Consider the following 22,160-nt stretch of genomic DNA (forward strand, 5'->3'; position numbering starts at 1 on the left):
TCCTAGTCGCATGCACAAGCCAACATACATGTGATTGTAGGCCTCCAGTTGCATGCATAAGTCTGCAAGGGAGCGAATGTAGTCTCATTTTCCCAGTTTTGTGCCTACAACCACGAAATTTGTGCCACCTTTTCAGGGTCAGACTCGAGATCATTGCCCAAAACATGATGAGACTTTCAAAGAAAATAAATGACACAAGGACAAAGCCTCTAACACAAAAATTGATCAAGTACTTGACCTAACCATGACATACATTTTGTCAAACATATGGCAGGCATGTAATCTACATGTCATGAATGCATATCTGAACATAGGGGTTTGAAACTTATCTGAGATTCACCAATAAGGTCTAATTCCCTCTCATAATAGCTGCAATAACATTTTTTAGTTTGTGCATTCATAAACCATTCGTATATTCATCAAACATGTTAAGAGCCATAGACATTATACATCATATAACTAGCATATAACCAACAAATAACCAACATAGAAACCAAGCAATAACCAACATATAAACCATGTAAACTCAACCATAATATCACCATCATAATCAATAAATATGATCATAGATCACAATAGAAAATAACTCTTATTAAAATATGAAAATGCCAACCAATTCAGGGACTCCTACGTACCACCTGGCCATAGATTGGGTTGAACCAAATCTTTCTTTCAACCAATCATGCCCATGCCATATTCCAAGCATGGATGTGGGATCTCATGGAATAATCAAAACAAAACCAAACCAAGGCTCCAAGAGGCCAAACCACCTCAACCCTCAATCAATGATTCCACCTCACAGTCGGACAACACTAAACATCACCAGATCGGTCTCTACCCTAGTTGTCCAGGGCTAGACCATTTGTTCCAACCCGGCTCCAAGACTAGTAACTCAACCCACAACTGTTGTAGGGCTCCTGAGCATTTGTCCAGCCAAGGCTTTAGGACAAGTAACTCAACCCACTAAGGGCTCAAGAGCGTTTGTCTAACCAAGGCTTCCAAGACTAGTAAGTCAACCCAAGTTGTTCCATGGCTTCCAAAGCGTTTGTCCAACCAAGGCTCTAGGAACTAGTAACTCAACCCACAACCATAAGGAACGTGAGCACCAATCATAAAACAAATGGGAAAACCCACAACACCATGGTTATCTAGGAAATGGTAAGGCTAGGTAAAACACTGTTAATCTAGGCAATCCTCCATGCCAGTGACATCACATAACCAAGAAACCACATGCATGTACCATGCATGCCAAAACTAGCAAGGAAATCATACATGCAACTTGATACCTGCAAAGCAATCCCATTGTAACTGTTGATCCAATTTTTCCCTTGTGCTTTCTTTCTTTCCTTTGCATTCCTTTCCAATCCAAGTGAATGCTAGAGTGCTCCAAGCATGCTCCAAGAATACTCTAAGGGTGCAAGAGTATGAGAGAGAGAATAATAGTGCCCTCAACTCAAAACTGCCAAAAGGCTAACACTGAAAAAAGCTATGAACTGATCCTCAAAAGCCTTTTTTATCATTAAGGCCTATAATTTCTTCATTTTTCTTAATTGTTCCTTCAATTTTCTTCTCATGCAAATTTGTGACCTTTCACCTTCCTTTTCTCTTATTTTCCATTATTTTCATAAATAAAATGCCAATTAATGCCTCTTTGCCTTCACCAATGCCTTTGCCAATTTCCTTAGCCATAATAAACTGAAAGTGACACCCACTAGGATGTTTTTCCCACCATTCAGCTTGGAATGTGTGTCTCGTGACCTTTGTCTTATATGTTTTTACATGGAAATTTAACTAGGGGTGGTTACACTTGCACACGTCATCGTGTTTCGTGCTTAATTCTGGAACACCTATCATTATCTCCTTAAACATCCTAAGTTCTCCATGATGTAGAAGACCCATTCTCTTATGCCATATTTCATTTAGGTCTCTCCCACTACCACTGTTATCATTGTTGATGTTGCTAACTAGTTCCTTTGGAGAATCGAGTTGCAACTTATACAACATGTTTCTACAGACGCCAATTTTCTTCACCTTCTTCTTATTCTGGTGTTTAATGAACACCTTATTTCCTATGAAGTAGGCAACATATCACTTATCCTATAGTTCTGACACTGAAATTAGGTTCATACCCAAATTGGGCACATGTAGCACATCTATAACACTAGTGCTTGCTCCTGACTCCCTCTAAATCTCAATGGTACCTCTCCAAACTAGAGTACATTTACTCTTGTTTCCCATATGGATATGAAAGTCCATCTCCTCCTCTTTATAGTTGGAGGAGTAGTCTTTAACTCATGTCATATGAGTTGACGCTCTGCTCTCTATATATCAGACTTCCTGTGAAATTGACCTAAAGAGGCATGTTATCTGAGTGAATTCATCCTCCAATTCAAAAGACAAATCCATATCCTCCTAGATGTTAACTCTCTTTGTGGCCATACTAGAAAATCTGAGAACTTCAAATGCACTGGAGAAGTCCTTTGTATAATTTTTTGTGTGATATTTTCTTCTTGCCCTGCCCATATCTGCAACTGCAAACCCTTGTTGCAAATCTTTGCACCCAGATCTACTCTGAACATTTACTGATATGTTCACTAGAACCCTCTCTCCAGAAAATACACTGCCTATTGCTACTGATCTAAGGAAAATCAAACTTTTCCTTCACTCTAAATTGGAAATCGATTTTCCTGCCCCAATAATTCCAACTACCTGGTTGGTCTGCGTGGATCTAGAAACTTATGCTTCAAATCTCCCTTTGGAACTACACAAACTACTTCCTTCACTTCTAAGCCTCTGATTTGATCTTCAATGCTTTGATACCATGTGAAAATTCCATTAATGCAACAACTGGAGTTTATTATTCTAACTTGTTAACAATTTATTTGTTTAAGACAAATAACAAATAAATCACTGATGCATTCTTCATAATAAAAATGTTATGGGATTAAAATAGGAACTGAGAAATAGATGCACACACAAAGTAAAATGACACCAATATTTTTGGATTATGCGGCAATTTGGAAATTATTGCAGCTGGATGCCCAACTAGCAATCCTCCAGCAACTATAGATCATAAATGGAAAAATAATCCAGAGATCTCATATCTCCTCTGTAATCCAACTCAGCTTCCTCTGGCATGCTCACATCCCAAATTGGAAACTCGCATTGCTACTTGGAATACGCATTGTAGCCTTTGGAACTACTCGCGCTACCTGGAATACACATTGTAACCTATGGAACTACTCGAGCTACGTGGAAATTGGCTCTAACTGACTCATCATGCCTCCCTTTGTCACTAGAAACCACTCATTTTACCTTCTGGAACTAGATTCAGCCATTAGTTACTGATTTGTGGCTCTTTTGGCAACTCGCAATAGGGTTTCTAGCCATTCGAACTGCTTGTACAACCTCCTCTATAGATGAATTTGTGCCCCCTATTCTTACCACTTCGGCACTAGAAAATACTAGGAATCTCTCCCCCAAATCTTTGTTGCTCCCTCTCTCTGGTGCTCTTTCCCTGGCTCGAATTGCACCCTTACTTAAGATTGCAAACTAGGTAGCTTGATCTGCCTCACACAGCTTGATCACACTGATGTTATCTCTAACCCCTTCAACCTGCTCTTATAATATCTAGTTGGGTCTTCAATGGCCACGATTTAATCTCCATCTATCAATAGAAGTCTCTAAAGCAATCTCAAACATCCTTAATTAATTAACTTTAATTTACCACCTTTCCTATGTTAGACTTAAGACATATTTTAATTATGACAAATTAATTTAATTAGGTGTTTCCCAAGCTTATCTCGCAAAGCCTTTTCTAGGTTTTGGAGATCTCATGTACCTTATCCTCTTAGCATCATTTAAGACTAAAACACATTTATGATGCTACTCCACATCCAAAAGCTAACAACGTCAAAGTGACATTGTGCATTGGTCTATTCCCAAAATACCTTGGGATGAAAGAATTTGTCGCATTTGAGATACTAAGAAGGTTGAAGATAAATAACACTTTCTCTTGGATTATCCAGCCCTTACTCACATCTGTTCTCATTTTCAAAACATCTGCCACACTACCAACCTACTTGACTTGTTAAGTCAACAAAACTATAGTGATATAGAAACACTTCTTTCCCTTCTTTTTGATCATATAAATAAAAGGCGTAGTCTAACTTATAGACGAAATAGTATTCTTCACTGGAATTCAGCGATACAATTTAAAGCAAGAATGTAATTTTGTGTTGTTTAAAATCCACTTTTGAATGCATAAATGGATTCGGCATGCTAAAAATCCCCTAAGGCGCTCAAATTTTATAGATTAAACAAATTAAACTCAAGTTTTTAAAAATCTTTGTTGAATTTTGGTTAAAATTAACTTGAAAAAATATCGTGAAAAAGTCATTTTGTGTATAAATTAGACTAAACCAAAATAAAATATTAAAGAATATCAATTAATTTGTTACTTTCTTAAAATCCAATAAACCACATTGGTCTTAATTGACATTTATCATTATCATCAGTATCATTACTTTATTTATTTATATATATTATTTGAGATAAAATTTTAATTTATGATTATTTATATGAAAATATTATTATTCTCATATTTGAGATAAAATTTTAATTTATAGTTATTTATGTGAAAATATTATTATTCTCATATTTGAGATAAATTGTATAAAGAGCTCATCACATTCTTACCCAAAACGGGTTTGGAAAATCAATATTTTATTTATTATAGTTAATTGAAAAAAATAAAATACAATTATTTAAATTTATATAAATCAATAAACATATATTAAAATTATTTATTGAAAAATAAATAAATTAAATACCTTCCCTAGGCCACATAAAAACTATACCCATTATTAAATATTCATAACATTATGACCAACATCGAAATTGGTAGAATATAACATAGAAACATTTTTTACACACAAACCAATAAATACAAATCCAACAAGAATATTTGTGTATATACTTTGAGTTTTTAAACTTCTTGTCCCAATATGTAAGTTGACAAGTCCCATCCATTACAAGTCTCCTCCAATGAGAAAAAAATTCCATGGAAACATAAATATTTGTGTATATACTTTGAGTTTTTAAACTTCTTGTCCCAATATGTAAGTTGACAAGTCCCATCCATTACAAGTCTCCTCCAATGAGAAAAAAATTCCATGGAAACATGCTAGACACTAAAGATACAGTGGCCTTTTGGTTGGTGAGTACCAAAAATAAAGGAACATCCACATCATTCACAAAGACTTAGAATGAATATAAGGTATTTAATTGAAATAAAACATGAATTTCAATCCCAAAGTCCAAAAGCTGGTTGGAGATCCTTTTGTATGAAAGCTGGCACCGATTAAGTGGGTGACTTTTAAATTTTACTACCAACCACATAAAGTGAGGCATACTCATGTATAGTGGACTTCCCATGTTTGGTGTATTTGATAATGATTCCCATATGATGTTAACCAATAAGCTTACAAATATGCTTGTATTTTAATGTTGGATTTGGTCAATTTTGTGTAATTTAATATAAATGTTCTTATGCGATTAAATTTTGAGAATGGAATTTGGAAAAGGTATTGGGAAAGAAGATGGTTTTAAAAAATAAAATTTAAAAACAATTTACGAGATAATTATGAAAAGATATAAAATTATAAAGTTAAATATGAAAATAATTGATTTTAAAGATAAAGAGAAAAATAATTAATATAATAAATTTATATTAAAAATATAATACTAGGTAGATATTTTATGTTTTTTATATTTTCAAAAGTAATAATATTTTATGTTTTTTATATTTATAATGATAATTGAAGTTTTTTCTTGAAGTATTCCATGTTTTATAATTATTTATTTATATTATATATATATTAATTATTATTATAGTTTAATAGTTAAATAAAATAATAAGGGTGGGAGGAGTAGGAGTAGGAGGGTGATCTTTAGTCTTGATGAAAATTTTGAGTTTCAACATGCTTGGGTTGGGTGTTGCTACCAATAACTAAGCTAAATTTTTAGCTCTATGGAAAGGAATAGAATTAGCGATTGAAAATTAAATATTATATCTCATGGTTTTTGGTGATTCACTAATTGTAATTCAACAATTATGGGAAGTTAAAGGATCACATAACAACAAGCTCCTCCCTATATTGCATAGGATTGTTATTCAACTTCAGAAATTTGAAAAGATTGAATTATTTAATATCCTAAAGCACCTGAATCCTTCAGCAAATGCATAACCAAGGACCCTAAAGGTCTTCTAACCATATTGATAAATGAGGAATTTGGAGATCAAGAGCGCTTGTGGATGACTTTGAATTCAACTCATTGTTCGACGAAGGTCTCTAGGGTTTGGCGGTAAGCATTTACTATCTCGTCCGGCATGGCACCCCTTTTATACTCTTGCCCCAACTACTTGCACAAATGGCATATGATTCCAATCTATCAAGTGCACAGGTGTCCAAAATTCCTCTTGAACAACATCAGATTAAGGATTTTTATAGGACTGAGATCATCAATTATGTGACCTCATTCATTTTGCCTTACATTGTCATTAATTCTTCCCTCTCTCGATATCTATTCACACTCTACAATTTTTTCAAAGTAATACGAGATCAGGTCATTCAGTTATGCAATTAATAGTTGCAAGGAGAATGTACATCGGTCGAGGAGGAAATGGCAATATCGACTCTAAGCTCCTTAAGGCCTATATAATGATAAGCAAGCATTATTCAACTATGTTGAGGATAACGAGCAAGGGAGGGCGTAGTGTCATAATATAATTAGTGATTAGAGCCAATTCTTGTGTGTTGAGAAAAATGCCTCCATTTTGGAGTCCAATTTCACTGAGGTGCAATCTCCCCATGGAGAATATTGGTTCTTCTTCCCATGATACTAAGTAGTTGGACATGAATTTTCTTCTGGACAAGATTCTTGAAGTCATGACAGGCCTTCTAAGCGCTTTCAACTAGTGGCATGAGGTAGAGGAGGAGGCATAAAAATCCTTCAAGGCACTTATCAACACCAAACTAGAATTGATGCAAATTAAAATGGAACGGTGTTAGAGTGAAATATGAACTGAGTTGGATGTAATGAATTGCAAATTGATTGAGATGCAAGAGACTTATGTGACTGGAGTGCACTTGGCAACAGTAGAGGTCGAAGCCAGTGAATGGTCAGCGTGAAATAAAGGAAAGCAAGTCCCAAGTCTGAGTGACATGTTTGACTAATGAAAATGTTTGGAAAAGAGTATGAATGGTAGGCTAGTAATCTATTAGTTGAAACTTTCGATTTTAATCTGATTGATGTTATGTAAGTTGTCTATTCCAAGGAGTTTTTTTATAGAGAATACAATAGGCATCTCTTCAGTATCATAGGAAAAAAATGCCATAAGAACAGGCTCCATTTGTTTTGAACTTCTGAAGGCATAATCATCATGGATTTGGGTGAAATATGAAAGGGTTCTAGCCTGAAATCCAACTTATCTTTTTAATATAAAATCTCTAATCATCCCTTTCAAAAAAAATTAACATATATATAGTTTTTCAAAAACTTAATAATAATAATCAATATCATGGTGTTAAAATTATCAACACTACTATCGCAACCGAAAATGGTTGTCGCACCAGCAGTTGCTTCACCAACAGTGGCAACTGATTGAATCTCTAAGCTTCAAGCAGATGTCTCAAAGCTAAAGCATATAAGATATCCTACTAAGACCTTCAAACCGACCTTTATCATCAATGTTGTTGTCATTGTCACGAACAACCCTATCTCTCTCGTTGATACCTTTGATTTAGCCTCTATCGTTGTTGCTATCACTGTCGTTGTGCCCAACCCTAGCTCTCTCAATAATACCTTCGAGTCAACCTCTGTTGATGGTGTTGTAGTCGCGGTCGAAGGATCTGTCTCTAACAGTCTTATGTAGGACACATCTCCCTCCAAATCTCATGAGCGAAAGAACGATTTGGTTAATTTTTGGCAACCGGGTTCTTCCTTCTCCCGAGTTCAAGCTAGTGATTCAAATTTACTGACCTTCTCGGTCTTTATGAGGCCCCTTTCAGGGGAGAATTTTTGTTTGCAGGTGTGAGAAGTTGATCTAGTCTCTTTCGTTGCAACGATAATTCAAGGACATATAGGAATCCCCTCTATTTTTATGCACCTCCTTTATGAGGGCCAACAACGTCAAGAAAGGAATTCGCTCAATGATTTCAACGTAGCCAAGGATGCATCAATTTCTCTAGTTTCGAGATTAAGATGTGGATCTAAAGTAGGGGTGTGCTCTCTCCCTCTCAACCCAGGTACTTTAAAGATGCCCTGAAGCTAGGTCTCTTGCATCAGCCTCCTAAAGAGATCTTAGGGCCAACCTTCATTGTGGATCAAACAAAAATATTCCATCTATTAAATTGGCTAATAATCAACTCAATTTTCTCAAAGTTGATTATACACAACATGCCATTATTTTAAATTTCAATGGGTTTTGACCTTCAACATTTGTGCTTCGAGAATGGGTGCACTAGACTTGGTCCCCAAATAAAAATCTATTTTTCTACTCAAAAGGTTTCTTTATGGTATATTTTAAAACTCTAGAGAATTACCAAAGGGTCTTTCATCTTGGACCATGGTTTTGGGGACACTTTGGGCTTTCCTTTCAACCATGGTTTCCATATTTTAACCCATATCTATGTCAGCTTTGACCACTCTTGTTTGGGTGCGCCCCCTTAATTTGCCTCTTCATCTACTACATTTGGATATCCTAGCTGGCATGGGAAATTCCTTGGGTTGATTCATTAAGATTGACATAGATAGGCTTGTGAAGGGTATTGTAACATTTGTGTGTTTATGTGTTGAAATAGACCTTAACAAAGGACTACCTGATAAAATCCTCTTGAATTGGAGGAGAGTTGTTTATTCATAGTTGTTGGACTATGAGAATACAAATTTCCATTGCAGGATATGTAACAATCGGGTTATCTCCAGAATACCTTCCCTTCTTCTCAAGCAAGACATCAAGTAACAACAAAAAACATCTACAGACAAAGTAAGCCCTTCAATCTCAGTGCAATCACAGGTAGATCCATCTCATCTTATTGTTGTTAGGGTTCACTCCACGAATGGGAAGGAATGAAACACAACAATAAACCTGGCTTTGTCAATGAGTGGGCATAAACACTTCCATAAATTGGATCACTCTAATAATGATAAAGAAGTAGCCAGAAGATCCTTTGGAAATATAATTTTCTCAAGGAAATGCAATTATTGTCTCCTTTACATCTGTACCAGACAACTCAAAATGGATAGATGTTCGAAAGAAAAGAAAAGGAGCTTCAAAAAAACGTGTGAACAATTACAAGTTTTAATACCATATTTATAGTAAACGTCTCAATTTTTTTCAATTTTAAGTTAACTTTAAATATTAAATCAATTCATCTAAATTTCTCAAATTTTCATATTACTGGTTAAAAAAAAAAAAAAAAAAAACTTAATAATAATTAATTAATGAAAATAAAAATTTTATAATTAAAAAAACAAAAACATAACAAACAAAAAAACCTTGATTAATAATCAATTAACTCATATATCTCTTCTTCTTCTTTTTTCTCCAAAAGAAAAATCGTAATTTTATTCATATTGAGCAAAATTACATGTTGTAGATGCTACATTAGCATATGCTGTATAAACTTGTCCTGATGCATAGGATCTAAATAAGACAATAAATTATGAACTATCTATGCTTTCCTACCTTTCTTTTTTTCCACTTTCCGCCAACCTCCAGTGTTGGGAGTGGATGTTACAATGGACATTTTTGCCTCTTTGGTAGTAGTTGGGGTTTCTTTGTTGGAATCTGAGCTTTCTATTGAGTGTATTCGCTTGCTGCCACCAATTTCCTTCCCTGGGATGAGTTGCTCATTTTTCTGTTGTGGGTCGGTTATCATTGGAACTAAAGCGGAGCAGTTCTGGTTCTCATCATTTTGTGAGTTGAGTTGGGTGCTTTGTTCATTGAAAGCTGAGATATTTCCTGGGTGTTCTGCTTCTTGGAATGTGGTGTTTGTGGTAGTTTCTGCATTTCCTTCCTCTTCTATATCATCTACTGGAGAGGCTGAAAACTGCCATCCTTTAGGCTTTGGTGGTTGTCTTCTTTTCCTGTCTTTTTTATTTTGTGGACAAGCACTTTGTAGATGACCAGTTTGATGACAAATGCGACATCTGAAGGCAGTGTTTTCATAATCAAGAGACTGGGACCATTTCTTTTTGTTGTGGAATAAGAGGATGCGATCTGGTAATCCTTGACTGAGATCAACCTCCATACAGATTCTGGTGAAAGTGTATATATCCTTGGTAAGACGCTCACTGTCTACTTTTAAAAATTTCCCAAGAGCATTGCCAATGCCTACTAATACTTTGATGTGCCAAAAATGCAGAGGTAGGTTATATAGTTTTACCCACACAGGCATTTTGGAGACCACCATGGTGTTTGGATCAAATTCTGGAAACCATGATGTCAAGAAAAGGCCAGCATTACCCCAGAACCATGGTCCCTCATTCAATGCATATTCCTTGTCATTGACTGTGTAGAATTTGACAATGAAGAAACCTTTTGAGCATAGGTGTATATCACAGTTTTTTGTCCATATGGAGTAAATCCATTGACTTAGGGCTTCCGGTTTGGGCCAAAACCCGTTAAATCTGCATATCACTGCTTTTGATAAATAATCATCATGTATTTCATTTACCTCAGGTATAGCGATCGATAGAGCAAGGTTCTGAGTTGTCTACTCGATGATGTAGGCACCAGGAGTCATGGCTTGTTGTTCTGATTGTATTTGAGGCCCCATTTTCCCTTTTACTGCATCTTTGAAAGAAACAGGTCCTTTGGAGCTTGTACCAGAGCAGCCACCACAGAGTCTTGTATTGAGGTAGATAGTTGAGTCTCTGCCTATGTCGTATTCTTTTAGCTTGTATTCCTCCTGCAATACTTTTCCTGCGTGGGTCAAGAGTTGTTTGCAAGGTGGAATGCCCATCCTTTCTTGTATCCTCTGTTTGAGGGTTTTGATCTTCTCCTAGCTCCCTATTTTTAAGCATACTGTGTTTCCTTCTATGGATCTGATAAAAAGGGTAATTTGTTTACCTTCGAGCAGCTCTGCTACCAGGGCTTCAAGATCCAGTGGTGAGTTGATCGCTGCTTCCTGTCGTTCATGTTCAATCACCAAAGCTTGTTGTAGATCTGGGCCAATTTGTTTGCAAGCTCGCGGTACCCACCAGTAATCGCCATATGCATGCCAGAGGTAAGCCATATCCCGTGGCTTTATGTACCTTTCTGCCCTCAAACAATATATCATGGCTGCCTCTGCTCCGTTGATGTCGCGAAACTTCGTCCTAGCGCCCCATTTTGCATACTGTGGATAACGCCAATCCTTAGGCTGAGGAAAACCCTGCAAGCGTGTTGTCTGACCAGTCCTCCTCGTGTCTAGAGCAGTGGCGAGGGTCTCAGCCCAGATCTCCGTTGCATATTTCCTCTGCCCCGACTTCCTCCATTCGTCAAGTTTTCCGGAAAGCCCAGATTTGTATTTTATCTCTAGATCCGCGGATTTGCAGAGAGTAAGCCCAAAAATAGTGAAAGCTTCCAGATCTGACCAATGCGGCATTTGATCTGTGTGTTGGATGAAATCGTCTGATGATATTTGACCTTCTTCATAGCTATAAATTTGATCTGAAGCAGAGTCGATCTGGTGATATTTTCGGTAGGCTTGCAGTTCGTCATCGGTTGCAGCTCCCTCTTCTAGCCTGTTGTGGCGGCTACTAGATTCCTCCCTACCGCCTTTATTGTGTCCCAGATCGCTGGGAAAGATAAAAGCTCCGTCGCAGGCACTATGTACAGAAACCCTCGCTATCGCCATCTCCATCTCGTGCTCCGCTCCATAAGGTTTTATTCGCGGCTGTAAGTACGAATCTGGCCAGACAAAACGCACTCTGGGTAGAGGCTTCAGCTTCTCAGAGAGCTCCTCAGGGATTTTCCATCCAATTGCGAGGTAAAGCCTGGTGGACACAGAGTAAATAGCCTTCTTGGCTTCTTCATTGCTGCCCGTAACTATTTCGAGTGTCTGAACATACTTGGTGATGAGGTCCTCATGGGAGACTTCGGGCCTGAGCCATCGTTTGTGCGCGGACGCAGAAGCCATGAGAAATCTAAAACTCGAAACCCTTCGAATTCTAATATCTTCTTATTTAGCTCTTAAAGATTTATCATATATCTCTTCTTATTTATATCAATAATCAAATAAAATAAAATAAATATTACAACATTTAAAAACATATAATAGTTTCCAATCCTCTAGCAACCTCGCTTGAAAGTGTAAGCGGTCATTAAATTCTTTACCTTTTCAAAATCACAAATAAAGTAGCGTGTTGTGTTATAAGATGAGAAACATTATATCTAAAGAAAATTTTAACGGAAAATATTTCAAACATTTCCTGGTAATTTATTAGGCCGATAGGCCTTCTTTTGAAAGGGACTTTCGTCGTCCCTTTGTTTCTCACGCTGACACGTGGCGTCGGGAACAGAGTGGGCATAACCGCAGAGTTCTGCAATCTCACGCTACGTGGCATCGGGAAAAGAGCGGGCATAACCGCAGAGTTCTGCAAGTGAGCTGCGTCGTGTATTCATGGATATTGATGAAGACGGTTCTGCTGCTAAATTCGTGATGTTTTCTTCGGAAGCTTATGCATTCTTAAGCTCCAGTAGTAATGGCGCATTGTGTTTTCGGAGAAAGATGCATATGGTGTTTTTGGAGAAAGATGCATATGGTAGCTTCCCAACTCAACTAAACTGCTCTCACTCTCTCTGTGTATGTTGTTGGGATTGGATTGCTAGCGGGTCAAATTTGACTGTGGAAAACGGGTCGCTGGCTGTGTGTAGACTCAGTGAACGCTACTCTATAATGGTGGCGCCCATGATGCCCAGCACCAGGTTCGAATCCTTTCCTCTTCGGCAGGGCTAGGGTTAGAGCATGCTCCTCCTCCTCATCCTCCGCCTTCTGCGTTCGGTGGTCAGAAGGGACCTGCGGTTCAGCGCGGTATTTCTCCTCCATGGCGTGAAGATGATAAAGATGGACACTACGTCTTCGAGCTCGGAGATTATTTGGCTCCAAAATGTAAGTGCACAAATTTCCATGAGCTTTCTTCTTCGTTAGTGTATTATTATTGATTAGAGAGGGCGTGAAAGGATGATTATTCCGTCAGAGTTTTCTATGGACAATTCATGTCAAAATTGTGTTAGGATAGAATGGTTTTGAATCTAGGTCATCCTTGTGCAACTCACTGCTGCACGATGACCCAATGGACCCACTAACATCGCCTGGATTTATTAGATATAATGTCTGTTTTTATTAATACAAAAGAGATAGTAACAGCAATTTACATATGATCATCAAAGCCCTACAGAACTTGAATGGCTCTTTCCAGATCTCTTTTGCTTATACTATTTTTGCTATGAGGCAGTCGATATGTCTACTGACCATAAAATTCATAACAAGCAAGGCTATGTAAATCCCATATATGCATGTTTACTTTTTCCCCGGTGAAATCCGCAATAGAAACTCCAGGCAGTGGACATTTTAGTTTGTTTTTCCATGAAATATGTTCTGAAATGAAGCTCTGTTGCATATAATTTGTCCTGTTCAACCTGCAAACTAAATCTGTGGCCAAAAATTTATGTTACCTACTCCACAATATTTCATTATATACCGATTTGTAGGCCATAAATTTCCCATTCCACATTGAAAACATTCCCCGTTCACACACAACTATACTGGATTTTGAGAGTATCTGAAGCGATCTGTAACTTGGAAAAAATCCAAAACCTACTGAGTTGATCAGAAACACAAGAGTTTGTTACGCCTGAGCCAGAAAGGTACACATTTCTCACCATGGTTAGCCAAGTCCACATTATCCTTCCATGCCCAGCTCTAATTACCGAGAAACTGAAAAGGACTAGATAAAAATGCAACCAATTGAACTCTCTCTATCACATTTAAAGCGACTTATCTCCTCGAATCTAACGATAAATCACATTGGAAACCTTCCCTGCCAGCCGATTTCAATTGTCTTGGGGTTTTTTAATTCTTTGAACAGATTTATGGCCTAAAAAGGAAATCCAAAATTGATTGAATTGATAAAGCCAAAAGATTTGTTACACCAAGTTACAGCAAAGGATTGCCAGAATGGTGTGTAATTATTTGTTGCATATTTTTGTCAAAATACTGTGAGCGCCTCACTAGAGTGACAGTTATGAATACAAAGTACTGGCGCCTTGTTTAACTATTTTCCAAGCATCTCTTTCTCCATCCATCCGACTCCTTAGTCCCTCATTAAGATGCCTGTCCAGAGTGGGCTTGTCTGTCATCAAGGACAAAGTTGGCCACTCTATCAGAAGTGCCAGTGTGCGGTATCATCAAGGTAAGAATGCTTTGTGGAAGGTGGGCCAGATGGTACGCAGAAGAGATGTTGAGATTCATTATGTCCCTCCAGTGGCTGCAAAAAGTGGATGACAGTTAATTTACCAATCGTTTTAACCATGTAACAAAGGTGCTCAATGTGCATTAGTCATGGGGTGTTTTGTGACAGCCAGAGGGAGGTCTAAAGTCTCAACTCAACTATGCCTTTTCCACCACACACTCACTTGTTGATAAATATCATGACAATACTTGTAACTACTAACGCATTCAGTTTCTGCAGCAAACCCAATGACGGAAAGTTTCAAAAGAGAACCGTGCAGAACAATGTCTTTTTCTTGCATTACAAATTGTGGTGCCTGCGGGCCTCCTGCAGGTCAACCCAGCATGTTATAACTGTACGTGTGTTAATTGGTCTATGAATTGAAGAATCTAATTTCTATATATATCTGTCCCACAACGTCCAATCAAACAAATAATATATCACCAAATATGATTCATCCACATAAAAATCACCATCAGCACCAAATGTATGAAAGTTGTATACACATAATGTGAAAAATCTTCTCGTCATTCATTGTACTATTCAAAGACTTTTTATAACAAACGATACTTTGAGCCACAATGAAAGGGAGCTCGCCCATAATTCTTCTATGCTTTTTTGTTTTCTATACACATTTTTCTATACTGAAGAATTACAACTTGATCACGGCTATAGTTGTTTTCTATAACTGCAAGTAATAGCAGTAGTAGCAGCAGTAGTTCACTAGACTAGGTAATAATTATTCCCTAGGTTAAAATACCCAACACTATTCCTGTAAACTATACTTTTTTTGGTATCTTCTGAATTTTCTATAGTTATATGTAGACAAATTTCCTGGCTGCCTGCTCAGTTTGAAAATCCCAATTCAGTGGGGATGCAGATCTCAGTCGAAAAAAACAAAATATAAATCAGGCCCCAGGGCAGAACCTTGATGCATCCCAGGGCACTGTGTACATTATCTGTATCTTCATATAGATACAAAGGATTGCATTTGCACCATTTTCAAATTGTTTTATATTTTAGACCCAGTGCCATCTGAGAAATGGACCAAGCTGAGTATCATGATGTATATTTTGTATAACTACCACACATTTGGTGTGGGACTGGCTCTCTTTCCCAAGGGTAATAATCAAATTATAAATCTCTCCTTCCAGAAAGTTTAAAGACCTGGTTGCCCTTGTGTTGCACACAGATAGGGCACTCCTCAGACAATTTAATTACCTGCACCAGCAGAATTCACAGAAATGGCAGCCTGAATCAATTATATATGTTCTTTCAAAAATATATTGATTTAATAATGCAAATGAGTGCTTTGTTTATCTCACCTTTGGCACACATTTCAAACAAAAGAAGTGGCTACACACTAATTGCTTCGGCTCCACAACGGCATCTGCACATAGACTTATAGGTAGAAGTTTCGGATTTTGTTGTCTGTTGTTAGAATACAGATAAATCATTGAAATAACAATGTAAAAAAAACGAATATTCTAAGTACCCAGGCATATAGAACAAGTAAGTTCCTTATCGATAACAGATGTTGATGATGCTTGTGTTAAAGCTTTGGAAATAGTGGGCATGTTCCCCACTATTTTCTCTGAAGTATGTAATACCGTTTTAATATGATTGGATCCATTAAGATTTGAAAATGGACTCTCTGAAAGGTTATGTCCATAGTTGTTGCAAGGAAAGAAACTCACTGATCATTACCTTTTTATAATAATCACCAAAACAAAACAAAGTAGCTTCTATTCAACTACTTCCAGGAACCCATTATTGACAGCTTGTTTTCTAAGTAAAATCTTTGCCATGTTCTTTATTTTACAGAACTGCAAACTGTGGATGATGGTCTCTACCTTTCTTGATCGTCATTATCCTGCTTAGGCTCATCTTCGTTATTCTCTAGTACCTCAAGCAGGTACCCAAACTGATCGGTTGAAGGAAAATTGTTGAGATCTGCATAAGAGGATGAATGAAATTACTTAAATGCAAAGTGACAGTCTCTAGAGAACATGTCTTGAATAAGTGGGTATCCTAGGTTTACCTTCTGATGCCTTGGATTCTATTTCAGACTGTGGGAATCCATTAGTGAATCTATTCTCGAGGGGGTGAGAAACAACAATAGGTAGTGATATTGTAGGTACATTTGGGTAAATATCCATTTCTTTCTTTACACCAACTCTTTCCTTAGGAAATGTGTCTGATCACTGGAGAGGTCCACTGCGACAAGGTCATTTCCCCTATTGTCTATGATAACAACCCTAGAATCTCCGACATTGGAAACATACAATTTATTACCTCTCACTAGCACAATTATTGCAGTCGTGCCACTCATGGAATCATCTTTGCTGTGGCGACATAGCTGGGCATTGATGGATTCAAAAGTTGAATGGTATCGCTTCATAGCATCCATATGGAAATTTGGGTCCCTGAGCAAGTTTTCGCATAAATATTTCTTTACAAACTATGAGCATTGTGCTCCAAATTCTCCATGCCTATCAAACACCCTGAAAAAATGATCATTTATGTTATTCCCAAACTGCATATGAATGCAGAAGCTATCCTGGTTTTCTTTGTCAAGAGATTCGAGACAATATCCCCTATGTGAAAGGTAAGATCTTCAAAATTAAAGGTCGAAACCTGTGCAACTCTTGATCCGCTTGAAGGTAGAAACTGGGTCGACAACCTGGAGAGATGGGGAACTTTGGCATCCAAGTCTAAGGAGCCTGCCCTATCAACTCCAATACCTCCTTCAGCTTCACCCTCCATAGAATTATCTTCAATGTGAGTGACGACATACTCGTCTCTGTCATTTTCCTTCCGCTTAGAATTTTTTGAATGTATGCAACCCATTGAAGCTTGTACTCACTTCCTATCCCATAGATAGCCCATCGAAGCTTGTACTCACTTCCTACTCCATGAAATCACTTATGTTTAGGGTTTCACAGGCACGATCATACCGTGCCTTTGATTTTTTAGTAATGATACACCTGTTGTGACTTTGAAGAGTTTAATTCAGTTACTGCTTACAAAAAACAAATTACCCTATATGAAAGAGCAAATATTTAAAAGAAATGAAACCCTTTCCATTCTATTCAAATATGGTTTTTGCTGTCTATCTAAATTCAACATTTCTCCAACTACTAGCTTTCTAAGAGTCCATCCCAAGGAAAAATTGTTATTAACGTGCAAAGTTTGGGATCTGAAAGAAGTACACTCTTGATAAACAACTGGGAGCTCTTCTCCAAGACACCTCTCCTCTTCCTTCTAGTAAATATTTTATTTCGTCTTCAAAGCACTACACCTTCAGTTTTAAATGCCATAATACAGTTTTCAGCTACCTCTTGCAGTGTGCTCCTCCCAAAGAATTTTAAAAAGTTTGTCAAACAAACCAGAGATGAAATATATGTGTTTTCTACCTTTTCTAAGAGTCTCAAAATCTCATATGTCCAGTCATTTTCATACAAATCCAATAGGAAACCAGCTTCCATAGTACCCAAGTCATATCTCCTTTCATGTTTGTGGCACAAAACTAGATTTGAGGGCACCAATACCTCATCCCTATTTCCTTCCATAATCCACAACATCATCTCATAGTAACTAAGCTCCTCCTTGGACAAATCCACATTGTCCTCCCTCGTCTGCTCAACAAGAGAATGAAACTCTTCAACCATGCCCTTATTTGCAACATAGGAAATTAGGGGCGTGTAGCTGAATTTATCTGGAAACAATCCACATTCCCTCATCTTATCTACTAGCTTAAAGGCCATACATATTTTCTTGGAAACCTCCTCCTTATTTGGGTTCTCTTCAGCCCTCTTAACACACAACTCTATCATGGCAGTGTATTCCTTCACACCATTTTATTTGCCCAACTTCCCTAGAAGGTTAAGGGTGGCCTCTACACCCAACCTCTTTCCATAAACTTTCATCAGTTCTCTAAAGTGGCGATCCTGTATAACTCTAATGACCCGTCTCTTCTTTTTGTCCCTAGGAATCTCTCTATGACGAAATGAAATATTTTCATAGGGGTAAAGTATGTTTCTTCATAACCGTCATTTGAAGTCGAGCGAAGTCAAGCGCTGATGAGACACTAATAATGAAATCAGGGTCTTTTGTAATTTAGTAGTCTCTGAATGCTCGTTATAATTTGGTGGCTTCACAGTCTTGTTCACTGTGGAAAAATGTGAGGCCAAGGCATGAGCCAGAATCCTGGTTGTCTTAAGCAATGCTCTCCCACTGCAATTGGGTTCCAAGCTTCTCATCTATGAATTGATACCAAAATTGGGTTCCAAGCTTCTCATCTATGAATTGATACCAAATTTTCATGATTGCATACAAACTAGATGAATACCCTATATAACATGGCACAAGATACTTTTGTGTCCCTGCAATACCAATATTTTGAGTCCAACTGGTATAACATATGCCAGCGAGACTTTGAGATATTTTAGACCCAGTGCCATCTGAGAAATGGACCAAGCTGAGTATCATGATGTATATTTTGTATAACTACCACTCATTTGGTGTGGGACTGGCTCTCTTTCCCAAGGGTAATAATCAAATTATAAATCTCTCCTTCCAGAAAGTTTAAAGACCTGGTTGCCCTTGTGTTGCACACAGATAGGGCACTCCTCAGACAATTTAATTACCTGCACCAGCAGAATTCACAGAAATGGCAACCTGAATCAATTATATATGTTCTTTCAAAAATATATTGATTTAATAATGCAAATGAGTGCTTTGTTTATCTCACCTTTGGCACACATTTCAAACAAAAGAAGTGGCTACACGCTAATTGCTTCGGCTCCACAACGGCATCTGCACATAGACTTATAGGTAGAAGTTTCGGATTTTGTTGTCTGTTGTTAGAATACAGATAAATCATTGAAATAACAATGTAAAAAAAACGAATATTCTAAGTACCCAGGCATATAGAACAAGTAAGTTCCTTATCGATAACAGATGTTGATGATGCTTGTGTTAAAGCTTTGGAAATAGTGGGCATGTTCCCCACTGTTTTCTCTGAAGTATGTAATACCGTTTTAATATGATTGGATCCATTAAGATTTGAAAATGGACTCTCTGAAAGGTTATGTCCATAGTTGTTGCAAGGAAAGAAACTCACTGATCATTACCTTTTTATAATAATCACCAAAACAAAACAAAGTAGCTTCTATTCAACTACTTCCAGGAACCCATTATTGACAGCTTGTTTTCTAAGTAAAATCTTTGTCATGTTCTTTATTTTACAGAACTGCAAACTGTGGATGATGGTCTCTACCTTTCTTGATCGTCATTGTCCTGCTTAGGCTCATCTTCGTTATTCTCCAGTACCTCAAGCAGGTACCCAAACTGATCGGTTGAAGGAAAATTGTTGAGATCTGCATAAGAGGATGAATGAAATTACTTAAATGCAAAGTGACAGTCTCTAGAGAACATGTCTTGAATAAGTGGGTATCCTAGGTTTACCTTCTGATGCCTTGGATTCTATTTCAGACTGTGGGAATCCATTAGTGAATCTATTCTCGAGGGGGTGAGAAACAACAATAGGTAGTGATATTGTAGGTACATTTGGGTAAATATCCATTTCTTTCTTTACACCAACTCTTTCCTTAGGAAAATAAATGTCATTTATAATCAAGGCTTCGTAAAACTAGCTGCTATCATATTTCAGGTATCTGGCTCCAGAATATTTCATGTATGGCCAGGTTAATAAGAAGATGGACGTGTATCCTTTGGAGTAGTTCTTCTAGAGCTAATAACTGGAAGAAAACCTACACACAGCCAGTGACCCGTCTCCCACAGTCAAATTTGACCCACTAGCAATCCAATCCAAACAACATACACAGAGTGAGTGAGAGCAGTTCAGTTGAGCTGGGGGTTTCCCGGTCTCTAAGAAGCTCGAACCCTTGACCCAATATCTGGAGAAAACCACAAAGACACCACAACACACAGACCAACCTCTTCTTCGCCATGGGGGGCAACGTCCCACGTCAATCTGGCGTGTTTCCTGGCTTTCCACCGCTTCATACCTGTGAATTCGGCCTCGCAATGCACATATAGTCCATTGACCGCCTTCAGCACTCGGGTTCTTTCCAACTGTAGAGAGATATGACGAAACCAGTGCACCTGACCTTTATATTCTAATGCAAAAGCATAGAAAGATAATAATGGATTCATTTTCATCGGTATGGACGCTCACTGTTTCTAATGGAGAGAGGGGAAGCAGAGGAAGAAAAAAGCCGACCAATAATACCCACTTCTAAGCTAGCTTCGGATTACCTAGCTATATCGGGTGCATTTATGTTATTTTTCTCTTGCTCTTATACAAACAACATCAGTGGTTTCAGTGTCCTGCCTTGTAGTTGTTATATATGTGATGGTAAGCTATCTTGTTATAGTAGAATACCTGATATGCTTGATATGATAAAAGTCAAACAGTTGACTTTGTTCATGTCTATCAAAAATCAGTTGACTTTGCTTAATGATCAGTTAGCTTTGCTCATGTCTATCAGAATTCTGGAATAGTCATATCCCTGTATTGAGATTTTATTCACATGATCAATAATCCCCTTCTTATCCACCTATGGCTTTACATGCAATACCGTCCTAAAGTGTTATCCTGTAGGTACACTTCAGTAAGTTTCATATGTGGCCTGTTTTGTGCCCTGGCTCACAACCTCTTGTTTCCAGTCTACCTATACTATTACACAATACTAGATATACTTGCACTGATATGCCCATTGATGGTACCTTCTTCAGCGATCTGTGGTCACAGCTTGTAGCAGCTTTAATTTTATTTCAAATGTCTTGCCATTCTAACATGTTTGTTTGTCCTTTGCAGATTTGCTTGTCCAGTGTGCTCCAAATCTGTCTGTGATATGTCTAAATTGTGGGAGAAACTTGACCGAGAGGTAGATATTTTCGACAAGATGAACATCTTGAAGTCAACTTGCAATGGGTTGTATAAAGAGTAGCTTATTATATGTGTTTTTGCTATTTTTGATTTCTCATATTTGATATTTTCTTTCGTCCAATGGCAATTGATTTTTTAAGTTTCTTGAGTGGATTCTGATATTTTTTTTGTCATGTAGGTTGCTTTGACTCCAATGCCTCAAGCTTACAAGAACAAAATGGTAAGTTATCTAATGTTAATGTGATATAATTTGGAGGCATATTTTAGAGCCCATTAGTAGCGTGAGAGAAAATACCTCACCACTTTCTCGTCGGTCATTTGAGTAGGTTTGGATCTTATGCAATGACTGTGGAGTAACTTTTGAAGTAAATTCTTCTTAAGTAAATTTTCACATTGTTGCACACAAGTGTCAAAGTTGCAACTCTTATAACACCTGGCAGACCAGGGGAGGTCCTTCTGCAAGTTCATGTGGATCTCATCTTTGATATTCTCAAATGTTCATATTCGTGTATCCCACTTTACCACTTGTAAGGTTGCCTTAGCACTACCTATGTCGTATGAAAAACAGCGGTACTGCAAATTGCTATGCAGTGGCATTACTGTAAGAATTCATTGTAACTGCTGAGTTTTTCCACAAACGAATTAACTCTTGTAGAAAAATTCAATAATTCCAATTTAATAATCCTATCGGCCTCTCTTTGTACCTTTTGGGACAATTGCTAGTAATAAATTAAAGATAAAT

At 37.5% G+C, this 22,160-nt stretch overlaps 1 protein-coding gene across 1 annotated transcript; it reads right to left on the reverse strand.

Moving 5' to 3' along the window:
• Positions 1–18,987: 18,987 nt before the first annotated feature.
• LOC149219953 (uncharacterized) lies at positions 18,988–19,598 on the reverse strand. Its single transcript, XM_089382700.1, has 3 exons — positions 19,426–19,598; positions 19,256–19,320; positions 18,988–19,151 (listed from the first exon to the last, which is right to left on the reverse strand). The coding sequence occupies exons 1-3, from the start codon at positions 19,505–19,507 to the stop codon at positions 19,065–19,067; spliced, it is 234 nt and encodes a 77-aa protein (XP_089238826.1). The 5' UTR covers positions 19,508–19,598; the 3' UTR covers positions 18,988–19,064.
• Positions 19,599–22,160: the final 2,562 nt, after the last annotated feature.

Source organism: Pinus tabuliformis, chromosome Q (assembly GCF_031772625.1).
Source record: "Pinus tabuliformis cultivar Carrire ecotype Pingquan chromosome Q, CPIR1, whole genome shotgun sequence".
NCBI lineage: Eukaryota > Viridiplantae > Streptophyta > Pinopsida > Pinales > Pinaceae > Pinus > Pinus tabuliformis.

What these genes read in the sequence shown, in the direction of transcription:
- LOC149219953 (XM_089382700.1), bottom strand. Translation starts at nt 19,507, where the DNA reads ATGCCCACTATTTCCAAAGCTTTAACACAAGCATCATCAACATCTGTT. An exon ending in TACTTGTTCTATATGCCTGG is followed by an intron (nt 19,321 to 19,425) that starts GTACTTAGAATA and finishes GTCTATGTGCAG; the next exon opens with ATGCCGTTGTGGAGCCGAAG. An exon ending in GTTTGAAATGTGTGCCAAAG is followed by an intron (nt 19,152 to 19,255) that starts GTGAGATAAACA and finishes CTGCTGGTGCAG; the next exon opens with GTAATTAAATTGTCTGAGGA.